The 22,632-nt window shown below is 39.0% G+C and overlaps 1 protein-coding gene across 2 annotated transcripts in view; it reads left to right on the top strand.

Annotated features, from left to right (window-relative positions):
* The window catches only part of agps (alkylglycerone phosphate synthase), a 184,852-nt gene that overhangs the window by 43,849 nt on the left and 118,371 nt on the right, over positions 1–22,632 (top strand). For both annotated transcript variants that reach the window (XM_063052099.1, XM_063052098.1), the window contains one exon: positions 14,309–14,398. Coding sequence is in view for 1 of the 2 variants with exons in the window: in XM_063052098.1 (XP_062908168.1) it covers positions 14,309–14,398 (90 nt within the window). In the remaining variant the exon portion in view is untranslated. The remainder of the gene's footprint in view (positions 1–14,308; positions 14,399–22,632) is intronic.

Below are 22,632 nucleotides of genomic sequence, written 5' to 3'. Positions count from 1 at the left end.
TTGTCAAGTTAATGGTACTAGTCAGTCTGGAAGAGTGCCAGTGAAGGTTAAAGGATGAGTCAAATCTGAAAGTAAACAAACTGTAACTACATGCATCTCAGTTCTAGTATGTTGTGTAAATTCTGAAAGTAAATGTCACAATTATTTGAAATGTGAAATAAATTGAATGCTGGAAGTGTTCAGCCCATCATGTGGCAGCAATGGAGAAAACAAAAACTGAGAAGTAGAGATTATCTGAAATTGTTGAATTCATTGATTCCTAAATGCTCCACTGTGCTTAAACAAAAAATGGTGTTTATCAGACTTTCACTGAGTTTTCTTGGAACATTGTGGGGAGTGGAATGGTGGATTTAGGTGCCATGATATTGGAAGCTTAGGGTTCACTGTGAAGACTAAATGGAGGCGTTCTGCAAGGTGGCCAGCCTGTGTTTTGGTTCTTAGTGTAGAGAAAATTGCATTGTGAGCACTGAATCCAATGCACTGTTGAAAGAAGTGCAAGTGAATTGCTGTTCCAGTAAGATTTCTGGTTGGCATGAAAGGACTGCTAAAAGTGCAACGGTTCACAGTGACAGTGAGGAAATAGTGCAAAAGAAAGTAAAATGCCTTGTTGGAGATGAGAGGATAAATCATGGCACTGAAGACTGGCTGCTTTTGGCTGATGGAATGAGGGATGTATGTGATCATGGTAGTCGTTGATCATTGAGCTTGTTACCATGGAGAACTCTGGCTCCATAGTCACCCTTCCTAGTGCTGACTTCAATAACATTCTCATTCCTGGGAATGCATCCTGAGTGTTAAACAGGTTATTGTTGCTTATGAATATAAATTATTAAATAATGGCTATGTTTCAGAAATTTCTTAACCACAATTTCTTTGAAGGGCAAGCTAATATTTTAATTCACAAGTAATTTGAAAGTTCAAACAATTTCACATTGGAAATGCTTAAAATCTTATGTATATCTTAAATATTTTAAGGTTAATTTCTAATATTTTTAAAGGTAAGCATTTCAATTGGTTTTATTCAATGATGCTGAGTTTTACCAGTGTATTTTGATGAAGTTTGCTGAGGCAATGTGAACAGTGCAATGCTGCCACCCCCAGGAGAACGATGTGTATCATTGTTTAAGGTATTGCTTTGACTCTCTAGTTACTGAATATGACACATTATCACCGTAGAGATATACTGTAATTTGATATTGTGTAGTTATGTGAATCAAGCTCAAGCTCACTGTCAGATTTCTAACTGAGGAAAAAATATTAGCTTGGGCTATTAAAATTCAGCCATTGGGTTTTTATTGTAAAGATTTAGAGAATGATTAAGTTCTTTGTATTTTGTGCTTATTATTTAAAACTAAACTGTTACAAATAGCATTGATTTTTTTCCTTGGCAATCCTCAAGACCCATTTTCTGTCATGCTGCATACCAGGTTACTTTGCTAATAAGAATGTATTTAAACTGCTTTGTCCCTTTGTTATTGAATCTAAAATTTGTATTAGCTAATCACAGGAATAATTAGAGTGTTAAGACATCCTGGCAGCACTCAGTTTTGTTTCTAAAACTGGCTCAGTTGGCAATCCTGAAAGTGCTGCACTTAAGAAGTGTTGTTCCTTTTAACTATTTGTTCAAATATTCATAATCAAATAACTATATAAGGTACTACAATTGAATAGATGCTGACCTTTAGGAAAGTGGAAATGTTTTTGTTTCTACCCTAAATCTGAGTTGATCATTTTAAGAGTTTTTGTCATAACTCACACACTGCTACTACTCATACTAAACACCATTCCTACCAAACACTGGTACTTTATCCAACAGCTCTCAGTATTAATGTTGGCACCATGTGTTTCTGTAATTCAAGGTTTTTACAAAAAAATTCTGCTGATGGAACTCAGTGGGCAGAGAGGTAGTTGACATTTTGGGTGATGGAAAGGTGGCCTGAGACAGGAGCTAGTAGGTGATGGGTGGAACAAAGTGAGGTGCAGAAAAGCAGGCAGAGTTTAGAGGCAAAGGCTAATGGGTGGAAATGGATAAGGTATAAAAATTAAGGGGCAGATGGTGCCAGGTGAGGGTAGGAGAAGAGAAAGGAATAGATGGAAACTCAGAACATATAAAGGAGGGCTAATGGGCAGGTGTGAGAGGGAAGGTAGGCCAGGGAGAAATAACTTGGATAAGTAGATACTAGCCAGATGGAAATGGGAAAGGTGACAAAGGGAGAGAAGCTAGGTGGTCAGCAGGAGTGGGAATGGACACAGGAAGAGTTGAAGGACAGGAATAGACAGGTTTGATTTCGTGATGGGAAGGAGAGCTGAAGTGACATATGACCAGAAGCTCAAGTGGACAGTTGTGGACAGTGCAGTAGCCATCTTAGCTTCTGGTTTTGTGTCACAAACTGAAATGTGAACTTGTTTCCAATGGATGCAACATTTGAAAACATTAAAACTTCCTTGACACATTTTCTCTCGTGGCTCAAACTATCAGAATCAGGTTTAGTATCACTGACATATGTTGTGAAATTTGTTGTTTTGCGGCAGCAATAAAGCGGAATATATTTAAAAAATTACTGTAACCTGTCTGTACTTCCTCTCTGATAATAGTAATGAGAAGAGGACATATCCTGGATGATGATGGTCCTTCATGATGGATGCTGCCTTCTTGAGGCATTGTCTTTTGAATATATCTTTCCTCCTCACCATTAATGTACCCATAATGGAGCTGACTAACTCTACAACCCTCTTTAGCCTTTTCCAAATGCATTGATGTCAGACGTTGATGGAATCAGTCAGAAAGCTCTCCGGGGCACATCTGTAGAAATTTGCTAGAATCTTATTATTATTATTACTTTTATTGTCACCAAACAATTGATACTAGAGTGTACAATCATCGCAGCGATATTTGATTCTGCGCTTCGCGCTCCCTGGAGTACAGATCGATAGTAAGTATAGTGATCATAATAATGGCGCCAGTATCTGACGACTCTGCGGATGCTCTCCTGAGCAAACTGCCCTCCACACTATCCTATCTTTGGTGACATACCAAATGTCATCACACTCCTGATGAGCTATAGTAAGTTGCTGGTGTGCTGCTGCAGAGAGCATTTTTTAATCTGGTTATATTTAATCTGCTTTCAAATAAATAAAGAACCAAAAGAGAGTGAGTATTGTCTGTAACAATGGTTCCTTCATGAGTATGAGCTACTTTCCAAATTTATAAATTTTGTTTTTCATTTAGTTCTTCCATCTTTTCAATTTAAAAAAAAATTAAAGCGTTGATTTCCATTCTGTCTAGAAACAACAGTGTAAAGGAGATATATACGCAGTATAAAGGATTCGGTTTTTAACTTTAATGTACATGGTGCCTGGATCAAGAACTTTTAGATAACTTTTCACATTTAATGAGGAGAAAGTAATCTCCAAATATTTCACTCCCAGTACTTCATATTAGCACCAACTACACCTGTCAGTTTACCACCATAGCACCTTTATTGCATTCAGATCAGATTCACTTCACATTGAAGAATGAAGTTTTGCATTATTTCCTCACTGTCACTGTGAACTTGCTGGTGTCCAAATTAAGGAAGACTGTGTAACCATTGAAGAAAAATGTGTTTGATTTAGATTTGTACCTGTGCTTTGAAGTTTAAATGACAGTGTCATCCAGTTACCACTAGATGGCAATCTTTTCCACAAGTTAACAGTAATTACGCCAGAGATTTTACTAATTGTGCATGTCTTGGTGTCTAAACACATGTATTTCTATCTTTTAAAAAAACATTTGTATCAATTCAGGTGAAGCTTTAAAATCTGAATGCTGTGTTCTAGAGTCATACATTAAGGAAATGGGCCCCTCAGCCCACTGTGTCCACATCAACTGTCAGCAGCCATTTACACACCCTACACTGAACCCGTTTTATTCTCCTCACATGCCCATCAATTCATTCAGATTCTTCTGCTTGCCTGGACATCGGGGACAATTTACAATGGCAATTTAATTTATCAACCTGGGATGTGGATTAAAACCGGAGCATCTGCAGGAAACCCATGCAGTTAATAGAGAGAATGTGCAAACTCTACAGACTGCTCGATGTCAGGATCGAAGCCTGATTGCTGGAATTGTAAGGCAGTAGGTCTTCTTGGTACACCACTGTCTTCTGATGTGTTTGTCAGATTGTAACCAAATTGTTCTATCTTATTTCAAATAAATACTGAACAACTGTATATCGGATGTGCAGAAATTTACCATTGAAGTTGGATTTTGTGTTGCTTATCATGTAGAACTAGTGCTATTGAAGGGTAGCTATTGAAAAGTTTCCACATTGTTTTGTACATTAAAAATATATAGCTGAAGATGCATGTATTGAGTCTATATTGACAGGGAGCCTATGCCACTATTTTATACTTCACTTTTCAGCATGCTTAATCTCAAGTGCATTATATCTTTTGGCTGAACATCTGGTAGAACATTCTGTGATCATGGCACTCTCTTTGAACAGCTTCTGCTGTATTCTCTGATTTATTAGTTTATATGTTGCACTTGTTACCTGTAGCCTTGGACTCTCTTCTAATAGTCATATTTTTAGTGAATTGTATCAAATAATTTCATTATCTTATATTTTTGAGGTTGCTCTTCTCTGTAGGATAGTGCTTTAGCCTATCTAGACTTCCCTGACATTTGTAATTTCTGTTATTGTTCTTGTAAATCTTTTTTTGAGCATTTTCTACTTTCTCTATAACCTTTTTATGCATGTGGCTCAGAATGGTGCTTATTACTTTGTGTGTGGTCTCACTGAGGCTCTGCAAATTTATCAAAATTTGGCTTGTTCTACCCCTCTAGAAATGAAGCAGTACTTTTTAATGACATTCACTTTCTTTATTGTGATCTTAGACTATTTACTCTTAAATCCTGTTTGTTCCTCTTAAGTTTTTTTTGTCATTTACGATGTCAGATATTGTGATTGTGGATTGCACACCCAGATTTAGATCCTTAGCATTAATTTAAAAAATGGCCTTTATACTGATCTCGAAGGAATGCCTTTATTCACTTCCCTCCATTGTGCAAAACAATTATTCATCATAAATCTTTGTTATGTAGTCAACCTTGTATGCCTACTACTAATGCCACTTTTGTTTTGCCATGTACCTCAACTTGCTGTCACACTTATTATGTGACACTTTGAAGTCCAGGCACACCAGTTCGAATTGTGCAGGATAATGCAAGCTATCTTCAACCTTGTCATAAGATTTATCAAATTAGTTAAGTGCAATTTTCCTTTAACAAACCCATGCTGCTTTGTTTTAATTAATTTCCTCCAAGTCAGTGTTTCTAAAAGCTTTTTTCCCATTGAGGTTAAACTGACTTGTTTGTAGTTGATGGACTTATCCTTGCTCCCATTTTTGAACAAGGGGATAACACTTGTTACTTTTTAATCCTCTACCTAAAGAGCACTGGGAGATTATGGTTCCTCTACAATTCCTTCAAAATCCTAGGATGTGTCCCTTCCCATCCTGGAGATTTATTAAGTTCAGCTAACTTTTCTAATTCATTTGTGCTGTCATGTTTTTATTCTAACATAACCTGTGTCTCAACTATCTCCTCCTTCATAAAACTTGGAGAGAAATCACCAGGTTGGTGAAAGCCAATGCAAGGTACTCATTTAGTACCTTAACGATATCTTGAGCATCCATGTGCATATTCCCATTTTTGTTCTTAGTAGACTCTACTGTTCTGTGTATTGCACCTTATATTTCTGTAGAATTCTTTTGGATTTTCATTTATGTTAGCGGTGATTCTTCACTGATGTACTCTATGCTTTCTAAGCTTCTCATTTTCACTACTCTGGTTCTTGGTGATATTTATCACCTAACACTTATGTGGAAATTTTTGATTTTTTAAAATGAATTTTATCATCTGGATTTCTTTTTGTCCTATTGGGAATATACATCAACTGCTTCTAAATCTCTTCTTTAATGGTAGGCCATTGTTCTGTTGAAGTTTTAGGTGTCAACATTTGGTTAAAGTTTACTTGGAGCAGATCCACTCTTCCAGTTGCTATTCTTTCCTCAGTGAATTGTTTTCACATTAGATTACTCTTTCTCCTTTTCTATTGCTAACCTACAAACCCCATTTCCAGAAAAGTTGGGATATTTTCCAAAATGCAATAAAAACAAAAATCTGTGATATGTTAATTCACGTGAACCTTTATTTAATTGACAAAAGTACAAAGAAAAGATTTTCTTTTTTTTATTTAAATTTTTTATTTTTATTTGGATAAGGAATTCACAAGTATCATGTACTTTTTTCACACTTAACCTTTTCCATTTTTTTATATGTATAAAACTATAATTATTTATACATTCTTAAGTACACATTGAGATGATATAAAAGGAAATTAGACACTTAAATAGATAATTATGTACAGTGGTAATTCTAATCTATTAGGCTAAGTAATGGTATTAGTTGTTAAGAAACATAGTAACAATAGTTTCCATATATCTCTTCTGGACCATTTCCACTGGTCCAAAATGTTGTATGTAAGCCTATGTAACATCCATTGTAGGTGTTCATATCCTAACTTGTTCATGCTTGCTCCTGCCCCCAGATATAATTATCCAATCCCTATGTACTTATTTACTTAATTTTATCATTTTTTATCCCTTTCCCAAATCTTTTCCTTTACTTGTATTAATTCTCTAGTTTCCAAAAGAAAACAATAACAGTAAACATTTAGACTAGGGGTGCTTACGTTAGCAATATTACTGTGTTGATGAGAAAAGCAGTATAAATCATTAGGAGAGTCATCTAAAGTCTGCTCGCATTGGGGTTATATATTCAATCCATTTATTCCAGATTTGATAAAATTTTTCTTTTTGAATTCTCAGGGAGTAAGTCAACTTTTCCATTTTAAATATTTCCAAGATAATTTCGTGCCAATCTTCTAATGTAGGTGGTATTAGATTTAGCCACTTTCTAGTGATTGATTTCTTACTTGCCGCTAAGAGGGTCTGCAGCAACTTTATATCTTCCTTCTGTTCAAGAAACAATACATGCCCCAAATAGAGCGTCTCAAAGTTCAGAGGTATCTGGGACCTAAGTACCTTAACTAATGTTCTATGAATACCTTCCCAGTGTATACTTAATTTAGGGCAATCCCAGAAAATATGAAAATGATTTGCCTCGAGCCGACCTTCTCCAACACGTCACGTTTGTATCTCTATATTTTTCCTGATATGGGGTCTTGAAGTATCTTATAATATTTTTCCAACAATGTTCTCTCCAAGTCAAAGAATTAATCGAGGACCACTGAAAGCTGGGCAAGCGGTTCAATATATAGCGCAAAAAGGAGAGGAGAAATTGGGCATCCCTGTCTAGTGCCTCTCTCTAAGATGAAAGAGTCAGAGAGGTCCCCATTTATCTTAATTCGGGCTGTAGGGCTGTCATCTAGAGTCTGAATTACTGTAATAAACTTTTCTTGAAAGCCGAATCTTCCTAACACTCTGTATAGGAATGCTCAACTAACCGAATCAAAAGCTTTCTCAGCATCTAATCCTACTACCATTGTCTCTGTCTCGTTCTTATTAACCTATTCTAATATGTGTAGAGTTCTCCTTATGTTGTCCTGTGTAAATCCAGTCTGGTCTAAATGGATTAGGCCAGGTAAAATCTTTTCCAATGTGCGCGCTAATATAGATGTAAATAGTTTGTAATCTAAATTAAGAACACTAATTGGCCGATAATTGCCACATTCTAGTTTATCTTTACCCTCTTTAGGAATAACTGAAATAATCGCTTCTCTCCAGGAAGGTGGAGTTTCTCCTCTCTGCAAGATCCAATTAAAGGTGTTAAGTAGTAATGGGGCTAACTGTGACTTCAGGGACTTGTACCACTCTGAAGTAAACCTGATGGGTTTACTTCTGATGGAACCCGGGGACTTTCCAGCCTTTAACCTAGAGATGGCCACGTTCAGTTCTTTGGCAGTTACTAGTTCTAATAAACTTTCATTTTGTAAATTTGTAAGTTTAGGTAGATCTAAAGAATTCAATAAACTGTCTATATAGGGCTCATTGGGGGCCCGGGGTTGGGAGTACAGCTCTCGATAATATGTTTCAAAACTCTCTTGAATTCTCCCTATTGTACTCTCCACAAGCTTTGTCTTTGGATTCTTTATTTTATGAATTGTATTGTCTGCTTGTTGTTTTCGTAATTTATATGCTAATAATCTAGCTAATTTACCTCCTACTTCATAATTCTTTTGTCTCAGGTAAGAAAAGATTTTCAATAGTTTTACTGACCAACTTAATTGTATTTTGTAAACATACACAAATTTAGAATTTGATGGCTGCAACACACTCAACAAAAGTTGGGACAGAGGCATGTTTACCATTGTGTTACATCACCTTTTAATAACACTTTTTAATCGTTTTGGAACTGAGGATACTAATTGTAGTAGATTTGCAATTGGAAATCTTGTCCATTCTTGCTTGATATAAGACTTCAGCTGCTCAACAGTCCGTGGTCTCCATTGTCTGATTCTCCTCTTCATGATGCGCCATACATTTTCAATAGGAGATAGATCTGGACTGGCAGCAGGCCAGTCAAGCACACGCACTCTGTGTCTACGAAGCCACGCTGTTGTAGCCCATGCAGAATGTGGTCTGGCATTGTCCTGCTGAAATAAGCATGGACGTCCCAGGAAGAGACATCGCCTTGATGGCAACATATGTCTCTCTAAAATCCTAATATACGCCTCAGAGTCAATGGTACTTTCACATACATGCAACTCACCCATGCCGTGGGCACTGATGCACCCCCATACCATCACAGATGCTGGCTTTTGCACCTTTCGCTGATAACAATCTGGATGGTCGTTTTCATCTTTGGCATGGAGAACTCGACGCCTGTTTTTTCTGAAAACTAGCTGAAATATGGACTCATCTGACCACAACACACGGTTCCACAGTCTTTTGGTCCATCTGAGATGAGCTCGGGCCCAGAGAACTCGCCGGCGTTTCTGCATAAGGTTGGTGTATGGCTTCCTCCTTGCGTAATACAGTTTCAAGTTGCATTTCTGGATGCAGCGACGGACTGTGTTGGGTGACAATGGTTTTCCGAAGTACTCCCGAGCCCAGGTGGCTATAATTCTCACAGTAGCATGACGGTTTCTTAGGCAGTGCCGCCTGAGGGCTCGAAGATCACGCGCATTCAACAGTGGTTTCCGACCTTGCCCTTTACGCACTGAGCTGTCTCTGAATTCTCTGAATCTTTTCACAATATTGTGTACTGTAGATGTTGCAAGACCTAAATTCTCTGCAATCTTGTGTTGAGAAATGTTCCTTTTGAACTGACTAACAGTTCTCTCACGAATTTTGGCACAAAGGGGTGAGCCACGACCCATCCTTGCTTGCAAAGACTGAGCCTTTGATGGATGCTACTTTTATACCCAGTCATGATACCTCACCTGCTACCAATTAGCCTACTTAATGTGGAGTCTTCCAAACCAGTGTTACTTGAATATTCTGTGCACTTTTCAATCTTAATTTAACTCTGTCCCAACTTTTGTTGAGTGTGTTGCAGCCATCAAATTCTAAATTTGTGTATAATTACAAAATACAATTAAGTTGGTCAGTAAAACTATTGAAAATCTTTTCTTTGTACTTTTGACAGTTACTTTTGAAAGGTTCATGTGAATTAGCATATCACAGATTTTTGTTTTTATTGCATTTTGGAAAATATCCTAGCTTTTCTGGAAATGGGGTTTGAAAATCTTGTGATCTAAATGTTTCCCAGTCAACATTTGCTGCACTTGGGCCACCTCATTTCCTTTTCTGCAAATTATTGGATAAGATTTGTGATAATGAATTGAGGATCTCTGTTATAGATCTGGTTTATATGGGATCATTGAAGTCCCCCATTAAAACTGCCCTACGTGTTTTCACTCTGTAACTTTCCTACATGTTTGCTTCTCCATTTCTCCCATTCTTTGACCTTCAGCATACAGCAAGAGACTTGCTCTAGGGCTATTATTCTCAATACTGCTTCCCTCTTCTTTTCCTTCCTATCCTTCCAAACTCTGTTTCCAGAAGTATTTAATGTCTAACCCAGTGCATTTTTGAGCCAAATTTCTGTTGGCATTGCTGTATCACACAGGGAGTTCTGTTGTAATGCAATGTTCCGGTACGCAAATTGGATATAATTTGATAATGAATTGAGGATCTCTGTTTGTATTACAGGGGCCAAATTAGTTATGCAATTTCAATTGGGAACTAAGGAACCACTTAAAAGTTACTTTGGAAACTGACAAGCAGAATGAAAGCTGTGGAAAGCGGTGGGGTGGGGGTCAGGCCAGTTTGCCTGCTATATCCCTACAGTAATCAGACACCATTGTCTCTTAAGAACACAGGCTGCTTGTTTGGCTGCAGGAGGCCATTGGAAATTGACAGATAATTGGTTCTATTGATATTTGTGCAATAATGCTAAACGTTGTAACATACATGGGTGGCGGGATGGAGATATGGCAACCAAAGGAGGTGCAAAGGGTTCCTTCCCTCTGCTAGCCTACAGGTCACCCTTGGGCAAGATATAGCACCTACTTAGCCCCCCACCCTGATCAGGGTCACGTGAATTCATGGGAGCAGGTGGTGGATGGTTGCATGAGTAGCTGGTGCATATCACAAGTCCTGGTTATGCGAACACTGATGCCAGGCAGACAAACACTGAAGAGTGTTGATAATGGCAGGGGTCACCTATCTTTTAAAGATACTGCTTAGAAGAAGGCAATGGCAAACTGCTTCTATCGATAAATTTGCCAAGAGCAATCATGGTCAATAGGCATTGATTGCCCATGACATTCATAATGATGATATAACATACAATCTTTAATACTTTTAGCTTATAATAACAAACTAAATAGCTATTAAAATACTTTGTTAAATAATCCTCTGGGAAAGATAGTTTTGTTACTGTCAGTCTAAAACATCCTTAGCCTTTAACCCTCTTCCCATTGACATAATTTTTATAACACATCATTTGCTATAACATTAAATTCCTCAGGAGCACAACAATTGCATTATAGCAGAACTGTGGACATCAAAAGGAGAATAGGGATGGTAAAAGACTCCTTTACAAGAATGAAGCGTATACTGACCAACACTAAACTGGGCATGACAACCCTCCTCAGAGCACTGAAATGTTACGTTTATACAGTTATGTTATATGGCTCAGAATGTTGGACAGTATCTAGTAACATGAAGAAACGAATTGAAGCAGCAGAGATGTGGTTTTTGAGGAGGATGCAAAGAATATCATGGACGAAATGAATATCTAATGAGGATGTCATGAACAGAGCAAGCACAAAAAGAGAAATAAAGTATGAGATCATGAAAAGGCAACGTAACTTCATTGAACATGTGATTAGGAAAGAGGAGCCAGAACACATGATAATTATGGGAAAGATTGAAGGGAAGAAAGCAACAGGAAGGCAAAGACAAATGATGATGGAGACAGCAGCCAGAGAACTGGAAATGAATACCAATGAATTGATCTGCTTGACCAGAAACAGGAGTGTGTGGGCCATGGCAGTCAAAGCTCAGTCTGGGCATGGCACCTGATGATGATGATGTGCAATCTCATGCTGTTGTCTGTACCTATCATTCACCAATCAACTTTGCTGCAATCTTTGCAATCGTATCGGCATAGTTAACTAAATTTAGTTATTCACAGACTAGTCTAGTTTTCCCCATTATATTCCTTACCCTGACTGTATACGCTTTGGTTTTGCTCTGCCTTTCAGTGCACATTTTATAATCTGTCACTGCCTAACACAAATTGGTTATCCTTTCACATGTGCTACTTCCTTGTCTTTTTAGTATTCTAGATTTCTCCCCATTAATGCCTTGCCTATTTAAAGCCCTATCCATCTTCCTAGTTATTTGACTTTTTAGGCCTTTAATCCTTGACATGGTTTAGGTGCAGACCATCAGAACGAACAATCTTTTCTTATCTCCAGTACTTTTCAATTTCTCAGGCTTGCTCAATAGAAACTACATTGTTGGTACCTACATGGATCATGACAACTAGATCCTCTCCTTCCCACTAAATTCCTCTGCAGCCTGGAGAAGGTGTCTGGGTAGAGAACAATGTCTTCGATTCTTATGCTTGTGGTCACAGAATAGTGTCTACCCTCTTAACAATGCAGTATGTCCCCAACTACAGTTATGTTTTTTTAACTCAGGGGAAGCATGGGAGGTATCCTCAGCAATACGTGACTAATTTCCTGTGCTATGGTGCCACAGATAGTTGCTCATCCATTTTGAAGTTCTCTCACTTGCTCCAAGGGTTTTAAGAACCAGTTGCAGAACCTGAGTTTCTTGTAGTATTACCATCTGAATCCCTGTAACTATTTCATTTACAGTCACACATTGCCCTTCCTGGTCATTTGTTAATTCTAAAGTGTTTTATATCTGGAGTGTGTTGTCCACTTGTACAAAATTAGCTCTTGTTCTTGTGCAGTTTTTCTTCCCTGTTGCTGTGGTTTTCTCTTTTTTTTGGAAAACAACTGCATCACCAAGAGCCATCGTCAATGAACTTGATGTAAATTTGCAATTTAATTTGATAGATCTGACAAAATCGAGAACCCTTAAAGTTAATTGTCCCTTTGGTAGGAAATGACTTGTTCTATATTTTGAGCCATTTTGACTTGGCATTGTTGAGTCAGTGTTTTGTACTTTAGTATCAGGTTGATAAAATTGATCAATCTTACACTTTGGTAATCGTACAATTATGAAGAAATGTGGAGTACTTTTAATCATTGAGTAGTTTTGAAATGTTAAATGCAGAATGCACATTCTGTTTCTTATAGTTTTGGATTTTAATTTACTGATGCATAATCATTAAACTAAAATTTTAACCTGCCTGTTCTGGTCTTTTTTAGATGTATTTTTAGAGTGGCATGACTTGCCAAAGTACTACCAATGAAGTACATATTATTGAAATGTAAATCAGAAAGTTACAGTTGTTGGAAATCTGAAATTGAAACACAAAATAGTACGCAGGTCAGACAGCTTCTCTGCAAAGGGTGGAGAAATAATTCCTGGTGAAAGTTCCAGCATATTCCTCTGATTTTGCAGTTGTAATATAAGCAATATGGCGGCAAGGTTGTACACAGCCTTCTCATTCAGCAGTAACCAAATGCTCTGTTCTGGATATAGTAACAGTATAGTCTTTGACTCAAATAATGAAGCTGGATCATTTACATCCACCTCAGAGAACAGCAATGCTATTGATTTAACGTCTCATTTTGGAAATACTATTTCTGATAAAGTTGCATTTCTTCAGTACTGTACCAGGGGTGTCAGTTGTCAGGATAGTTGGCTGAGCTCAAATTTCTAACTGAGCCTTAGTTGACTCTGTCTTTGTGCAGATTATCCATAGAACTGTATTCATGGTAACTATAAACATGAGATTCTGCATTTGCAAAATCCTGAGCAACACGCAAAATACGAAGGAACTCAGCAGTATCTACGGAGCGGAATAAATAGTTGACGTTTCCAACCGAGACACTTGAAAGTCCTGCTGAAGAGTCTCAGCCCAAAACATTGACTGGTTATTCCTCTCCATAGATGCTGTCTGACCTGAGTGCCTCCAGCATTTTGTGTGTTGTTCATAGTAACTGTGACTTTCTATACAGTTTGGTCTTCAGAATTTCAACATTTTGTTTTGTTGGCTTATTGTAAGTATTGGTCTTAAGTATTACATAAAAGTCTGCTATCTTATCTTTTGAAAATCTCAATGCTTTGACACCTGGCTCATCAGCTGATGTTTGCTGCACTTCCCCCTTCATTTTCTGTGGGCTGCAGTGAGTAAATCTTACCACGTTTTCTGAAATGTTACTGTGCAATGTCTTTAAAGGGAATTAAGCACGTTGGAGTATTAAAGAAAGAGCATCTACTTGTGCAGCACCACCAAAGTTCCAAGCACACTGACTTAAAGATTGAGTTTTACAGAATTCAGTTTGGATGTTTCCTACCTTCTGTATCTCATAAACTGATAGATGTGTATCATAGAGATGAACATTAAGGTAATGGTAGGTTAATTGGTCAGTGTAAATTGCCCTTAACATGTGAGTGGTACAATCTATAGGGAGTTACAGACAATGTGAGGAGAATGAAATAGTCAGTGTGGACTTGATATATAATTGTGTGCTTCTGACAGCAAATGGATTGATGTTTTGGAAAAAGTATTTTATTAGTCTCGAACGTGCATTTTGTGTATATATATAATTATATATTTGTATTGAAATAATTTCTTTATTTTAAGGCAGGAGATTCTGAAATGGAATGGATGGGGCTACAGGGATTCCAAATTTACATTTAATAAAAAGGGGCATGGTGAATTTACAGGCAAAAGGTAAGACTTTGCTTAATAATGTTCAATGTAAACTTCAAAGGTAATTCTTTCAGTTACTGTCTCCTTAGAATTGGAAGAACTTTGTTTTTAAAAACTAGTTTTGATGAGATACACCAAGCTTATGAAGATGAGCATGGTTGCATTATGAGGCCTCCATTGGTCAGAGTTGACCATGGATATCTAGCTGTCTACATATGCAAGCCTGGGCAGTACGATATGGAGAGCAAGCTATTGCCCACGTAGCAAGCTCCCCCTCTCCATGCATCAGATAAACCCAAAGGACAGCAGAGACCGATACAGTTTGGTACTAGAAGTGTGCAGGAGTTGCCAGTCAGCATTGTATCCGATGTAAGACTGTCTTAGGGTCTTCAGCTTCAGATTTTTCCCCATGGGTTTACTACTCCTGAAGCTTTCTCCATGAGTGGGTATAGCTGCAAGGTTGTGGAGGTTTGAGATCAGAGTTTTCCTTCTGCTAGATGAGCTGCCAGCCACGGCTGACAAGCCCTAGTTGCCTGAAGCGACTAGTTTTAAGGTGCCAGAAACCCACCTTTGCCCTTCTCCTGTCAGTAGAAATTGTTCTGCTGGGCTTAGTAGCTAAGCCACACGTGAAAGCCAGGAGCTGCACTTGGTTGTCAGAGGCTAGTGGAGATGCACACCATTGGGAGGATTTAATAGGCAGTGGGAGCTTGTCCCCATTACCACTCCTGGCTACAACAAGGTTGGATTATAGATGCATTATAAATTGCATTAGAACTCGTATTTGCTACTGCTGCTAAATGAATTTGTTCCTCTGGGAATGAGTAAACTTGTCTGTAATGTTTGGTATGTTAATTATGAAGGAGAGTTTATATGAGGTATCTGAATTCCACTATTTTCTTTCAGACATATGGATATTCTCAACTATATTGTTGTCTTTGTTGTAAAGTACTGTGGACTATAGTACTTTTTACTTACTACTTTACAAATATCCTTGTCTTCTAACATTAGAATTATTTTGACAAATTCATTTGAAGTTACGTTATCATCATGTTTGTCCTTGGGATAATATCATTAGAAGACCCATGTTCTGGATTCAGTTTTTATTTTGTAAATATTTTTAATAGATGAAATGCAACTCTCAATATTTGCAGCTGGTTTCCATTTATAGAGTGATCATTTGCATAATCTTCAAACAAATATTAAATATTTGAAAGTTCAGAAAGACAAAATAACAATGATATCCTATGTTTTGCTTTACTGCAAGTGAGTCCTGAAATTCAAATGTCATTGCCCTTGTTTGTTGACTTTGGCTCGGCATTTACTATGATCATCCCTCAGAAACTAGTAGATAAGCTGTCCTTGTTGGGTCTCAACACCTCTCTTTGTAACTGGGTCCTGGACTTCTTGACAGAAAAGGCAGAGTCAGTCGATGTAGGCAGAAACTTCCCTAGCAGTATCATGCTGAGCACCAGCACTCCTCAGGGCTGCACGCTCAGCTTGCCGCCATTCACGCTGCTGATGCATGACTGCATTGCTGGATCCAGTTCAAACCGAGTCATCAACACAGCAGTGGTTAGCCTTATCAACAACGACAGTGAGACCGCATACAGAGAGGAGGGAGAGTGGCTGGAAGAACCAACTTGAGTCTCAACTTGGATAAGAACAGAGAGATGCTTGTGGACTTTAGGAAGGTGCAGGCTAACCACTCCTCAGTGCACATACACAGCTCCTCCGTGGAGAGAGTTAGGAGCATTGGGTTTCCGGGAGTGCACTCATTCACAATCTCATCAAAGCACAGCATTGTGTCTACTTCCTGAGGATATTGAGGTGAGTTAGGCCCCCCCTCCAAAACAAATTTTTACAGGAGCACCATGGAGAACATCCTGACCAGCTGCATCACCGTCTGGTACAGGATTTGCAAGTTATCTACTGCAAGTCCCTACAAAGGATTGAGAGAGGAGCATTGGGGTCTCCCTTCCACCCACCAGAGATATTTATCAGTATTGCTGTGTACACAGGGCCCTTAGCATTGTCAATGATCCTCCCCATCTGTCCAACAATCTCGTTGCGCCCTTACCACCAGGCAGGAGATACATAGCTTTAAGATGAGAACTGTTAGGATTGAAAACAGCTTCTTCCCCCCAGGCCGTAAGACTACTGAACTCCCTGCTACCACCCAGGTATCATCACGCGTGAAGTGCCAGTTGTGTTAGCTGTTTACTTTTTAAACTTGTATCACTTCATATTTGTTAATTTATTTGTGGTAATACATTTCTGCTAAAGGAGGATAAAGGTGTTCCTTCCCTCTGCTAGCTTGCAGGTCACCCTTGGGCAAGGTTTAGCACCTGCTTAGCCCCCAGATCAGGGTCATGTGAAGCTACGGGAGCGGGGGTGAATGGTCATATGAGCAGCCGGTGCATATCACAAGTCCTGGTTATGTGGCTACTGATGCTGGCAGACAATCTTTGAAGAGTATTGATAATGGCCAGGTCACCCCTCTTGTAAAGACACTGCCCAGAAGAAGGCAGTGGCAAACCACTTTTGTAGAAAAATTTGCCAAGAACAGTCATGGCTAATAGACCATAATGGCCCACATCTTATGACACAGCATGTAATGATGATGATATAACACAGTATTTAATACTTTTAGCTTATAATATCAAATAAATTTGCCAAGAACAGCCATGATCATAAATAGAAAACAGGATAAGAACAACTGCGTAAAGGGGTTCTTCCCCACAGGCAATGATCCCTCGCTCGGTAGAGATACTGGTGTATGACAGGTGAGACTCTATTGTCCACAACAAGGATACCATCAAAATAGCAACATGGAATGTGAACTCTTTTCAAGCTAGAGAATGTGAAGCAAGAAATAGAACATTTGAAAGTCAACCTCATGGGAATGTGTGAGACAAGGTGGAAAGGGACTGGATGTTTTGTTTCTGATGAATGCAAACTGATCTACTCAGGTGGTGATAAACAGGAACAAGGTGTGAGAATAACACTAGATGCTGAAAGAAGCAAAAGCTATGGGATGCTGCACATTATAGAAACATAGAAAATAGGTGCAGGAGTAGGCCATTCGGCCCTTCGAGCCTGCCCCGCCATTTATTATGGCCATGGCTGATCATCCAACTCAGAACCCCGCCCCAGCCTTCCCTCCATACCCCCTGACCCCCGTAGCCACAAGGGCCATATCTAACTCCCTCTTAAATATAGCCAATGAACTGGCCTCAACTGTTTCCTGTGGCAGAGAATTCCACAGATTCACCACTCTCTGTGTGAAGAAGTTTTTCCTAATCTCGGTCCTAAAAGGCTTCCCCTCTATCCTCAAACTGTGGCCCCTCGTTCTGGACTTCCCCAACATCGGGAACAATTTTCCTGCATCTAGCCTGTCCAATTCCTTTAGAATCTTATACGTTTCAATCAGATCCCCCCTCAATCTTCTAAATTCTAACGAGTACATCAGACACAGTTCTGCTGGTGAAACTCTGAGAACAACCTATGAACATTTCAATGATAGTAGTATATGCTTCAACATGTGAACTCTTTTTGGGTGAACCAAAGGTGCTTTTTTTCTTTGTAAATGTGTTTTTTTTTAACAATCCAAAGACAGTTTTACCCCAGAACTACTCCATTAGAGAACTGCTTGTTGATCAGAGTAGCTGGACTGGTGTCGGAGTGGGTAGGCCGAGGTTTCGAAGGAGCCGGTCGGGATATCGGAGGAGCTCGCCTGTGTGATGGAGGAGCTGATTTGACTGCAGACTGCGTTGCTGCCTGCTATTCGGAAGCATCGGACTTGGTGCAGTATAACTGTGGGAGATGGTCTCAGACATTTCACTTGCGATCACAAGACTCTATTGTACAGTGATAATTTAAGTTGCTACAGGCCTGTTACCCTTGTCTGGTGGAGGGACAGTCGACATGGGAACTGTGTATCCTCAGTTGTAGTGAGGACGAAGCCTCAAGTCTCGGGCTTGCCCGCTGCTACAGACTAGGTGAGAGGCGCGGAAGTGCTACATCATGGTTGAGCTCAACTGGGGCCCGGCCTTGCCTGTCGATGCTGCCCTCGTGTGTTTGAGTGGTGGAATGACAGGCTGGATTGCGTGCATCTGTTCACTGCCGGGAGGCTGTACTGAGGAAAGAGAAGCTCGAACGTCTTGCAATGTCAGGAAAATTGGTAGAAGAAAAAATTGCGGCTGACAATGCATGGCATTCATGAGTTACATCAAGGGATGGGCAGGCAAAAATACTGAAGAGCTTTTTACAACTTCTCAAATTGAAGACCATAACTGCCCATGTCATACACCATGGCACATAATGATGATGATGAATATTACTTTGTTTTATTTTTGTGAGTTATATGCACTGTGCTGTGCACCTTGGTCCATAGGAACTTTGTTTTGTTTGGCAGTATAAATGTGTACAGTTGAATGACAATAAACTGAACTTGATATTTGGAAAACCATTTATGAAAGTGAGGTTAAAACCCATCTTTATTCCTTATTAGATATATGCAAAATTCCATATTGCTTATGCAACATTTTACTTTTCAAAAATTACTTGTGACTGAATCGCATTTATTTTGTGCTGTTTTCTGCAAACCTTGTGTTTACTAAATAATGTTTTTTTTTAAAAATTACACGGGTATATGGTATTACCTGGACTTTTCTTTTGACTTTTTTCCCCATTTTCCTCCTCACAAATAGCCTTGATGAAATCCGGAAGTTAATGCATACTTGTATCCAGATATGATAATTGAACATGTCACTCAGTTCATGCTGACCTTAGATGTTGTACATGTACTACACAGGCCACCCTTAGGTTGTCAACGTCTGATGATTGGCACCTGTACAACTGGATGAAGCTCCATGCTATCATTCAATTCAAAAGTCCACTGTATGTATGTATATTTGTTGCAGTGAATAGCAGAACTCTTCGCCCTTGCTCTCAACCCTCCCTCTCCCCTTTAATTATTTTTTTGTATCAGTCTTGTGTGCTTTTCATGCCATTCATTACAATACTGTGGTGGAATGGAGACCATATCAAGTATTGTGCATTTCTGGCTTCTGGTCAAAGTCAGCTTGTGGATGTTTGTAAGTATGAAGTCTATTCATAACCCAGAGATGGCCTGTATTAGAAAAAGATAGAATTATTCTGTGCAGTTGTGACAGAGCAATTTCCCAAACTTATGCAGTTTGTTTTCAGACTGCAGTGTTCCAGTAGCAAGTTGTAAGTGGTATTCCTGAAGAGGGAGCAGATATTTGAATTGTCCAGTAATGCATTTAGCGATGTTGAACTTAGTAGAGCAGATGTTTTTCTAACAAGAAAACAAAATGGAATTATGGTCAACAGCCATTGGGCTGTGGCAATGTCTGCAGCAGCACAATTCAGCTGTAGTTGCCGTGATTAATTAGTATTTAGAAATGTGCCATGCAGAATACACAAATGAAACTCCCAACTATGCACGAGAGAAATACATTTTTTTCTATCTAAACTTTAATCTCTAGATTGTTTTCATAAGAGTGGAGCAGAATTCTGTATACATACTTTGATTATAAAAGTACTTTGAATCTTTGAATTATTTCCTTTCAATTCTCCTGTAGAGTTTGGCCTCTTAACTTGGAACTGCTCAGTTTCAACTGGGTAATAAATGACTACAAGAAAATTAAGAAATGTCAGCACATTGTACACAATGTCTTTACATATTTAGTTGTAGATCTGAGTTTTGCCAGAGCCAGGTGTGAGCCTGTTTACTAAATATGCATAATGAAGGTTGGGAACAAATTAGATGTTCCAAAAGTAAAATATCCTCCACAATCAAAATGAAACACGAATGGCACTTTAGTTTACATTGAGATGCAAGAAGGAAGCAAAATTCTAATGCTTGTCAGTTGAACTTCGCTTAACTTCATGGTATAAATGGCTTATCTCTTAAGACCACACACACCCTACCCCACCAGGCAACGTAAAGCACTATATTTGAGATGCCAGACACAGACAGCTTAAGAAGAAGTTTTCATTCTTTGTACTTGCACTGTGGAACCACACAGTACTTGAAAGCATTTCCTATCCTGGTGGTGGTAATGGTGGCTTATATTTGCAGGAGACAAATTATAGCAGTCTAATTAGGCTCTAGGCAAAGGCCAACAAAAAGAAGCAAGGTATAGGTGCAGTGGCTATTGTGGGAGTGGGCCAGGGTTAGAGTGGTTAAACTTTGGCTCAAGAAGGTTATGCGAGAAGGGGCGAAGTCTCTAAGTAAGTTTCTAGTAAGTATTTTTCCCCTTTCTTTGTCTAATAGTACATAGCTAGTGCATTAAGAATGGGTCCAGGGTTAGTGGTATGTTCTTCATGTGGGAACTCTGGGAGACCTCCAATCTCTCTGATAGCTACATCTGAACAAGGTGCATCGAACCTCGGCTCCTTAGAGACTGTGTTAGAGAACTGAAGCTGCAGCTGGTTGATCTTTGGGTTTTATGGGAGCATGTGGTGGTGATGGACAGGAACTGCAAGTAAGGTAGTCACCTCTCAGTTGCAGGAGGCAGGTAGCTGGGTAACAGAAGGAAAGAGGTGATATAGGATAGCAAGATGTAGAATTCTTGTGGGTAGAGTTAAGAAACTGCAATGGTGAAAAGACCTTGATGCGAGTTATATACAGGCCTCTGAACAGTAGCCAGGATGTAGGGTACAAATTACAATGGCAGATAGAAAAGACGTGAAAAGAGCAATGTTACGATAGTCATGGAGAATTTCAATATGCGGGTAGATTGGGAAAAGCAGGGTGATGCTGGATCCCCAAGAGATAGAATTATAGAATGCCTATGGGATGGCTTCTTAGAACAGCTTATGGTTGAGCCCACTAAGAGAAAGGCAGCTCTGGATTGGGTGATGTATAATGAACTAGATTTGATGAGGGAGCTTAAGGTAAAGGAACCCCTAAGAGACAGTGAGCATAATATTACAGAATTCACCATGCAGTTTGAGGGGGAAAAGCTAAAATCAGATGTATTGATTTTACAGTGAGGTGAAGGGAGTTACAGACCATTGGAAAATGACACTGGAGAGGTAGTAATGGGGGACAGAAATGGCAGATGAGCTTAAGTATTTAGCATTTGTCTTCAAAGTGGATTACAGCAGTATGCCATAAATTCAAGAATATCGGGGCAGAGAAGTAAGTGTATTTGCTATTACTAAGGAGAATGTGCTTGGAAAACTGAAGGGTCTGAAGGTAGATGAGTCTCCTGGACCATATGGACTACACCCTAGGGTTCAGAAAGAGGTAGCTGAAGACGTTGTTGAGGCATTAGTAGTGATCTTTCAAAAATCACAAGATTCTGAAAGAATTGGTGCAGCAAGATAAATTTCATCATAGCCACCAATGACCTCCTTTATGACTGACCATGATTACTCTTTCCCATTTTTGGTTTACTGTTCAATCATTTTTGATGTATTTGAATTGTATTGCCTCTTCTGTTTCAGCTTAGTTGAAGCACTTCAGTTGATTGTAGTTATACTAGCCGAAATATGACTAATGTATCTGCAACTTGTTTTTATTTTACACAGTGTGAATGTCTTGGGTGCATTTCTTTCAATGTACAGTGGATTCTGGTTAATGGAGACACATCGGGACCAGTACATTTTGGTCCAATTAAGCTACTGTCCCAGTTTGCCAAAGTTTCATGGAAATAGTTAAAAAGTATAAAAAAACCAGAATGAGTAGCAAATTATGTATTTAAGTGAAATACAGAACAAATTGGAGCACTACCAATAGCACTGGAGTACTACAAAACTGTGTATTACTTATCAACGGAGGAGTTCATCCAGTATATGCAATGAACAAAGTCAGTGCAGACACCTAGTACAGATAATAGACTGCCTTCATACAATGCTATCTGCGATTGCATCCTCCAAATCTTCATTTTATTTGTAACATTGAAGATGATTGTTGATACCTTCAAATTCTTTGTAGTTCCTAACTTGTTGAAGCATTGCTGTCTAGCTAAACAAAATCCTCCTTACCTCTAAAAGGTCGTACCTCTATTTTGAGGCTCTGCCTTCTAGTTCTGGATACCCCACCACTGGAAACATCCTCTCCACATCCACCTGATCTAGTCCTTTCAACATTCGGTAGGTTTCAATGAAATTCTCCCCCTCCCCGCAGTCTTCTAAATTTCAGTGAGAAGATGCCAAATGCTCCTCACATGTTAACCCCTTCATTCCCGGAATCATCCTCATGAACCTCCTCTGAACTCTCT

This window comes from Mobula hypostoma, chromosome 6, assembly GCF_963921235.1.
Source record: "Mobula hypostoma chromosome 6, sMobHyp1.1, whole genome shotgun sequence".
Lineage (NCBI taxonomy): Eukaryota > Metazoa > Chordata > Chondrichthyes > Myliobatiformes > Myliobatidae > Mobula > Mobula hypostoma.
This window is presented reverse-complemented; position numbering and strand designations above follow the sequence as displayed.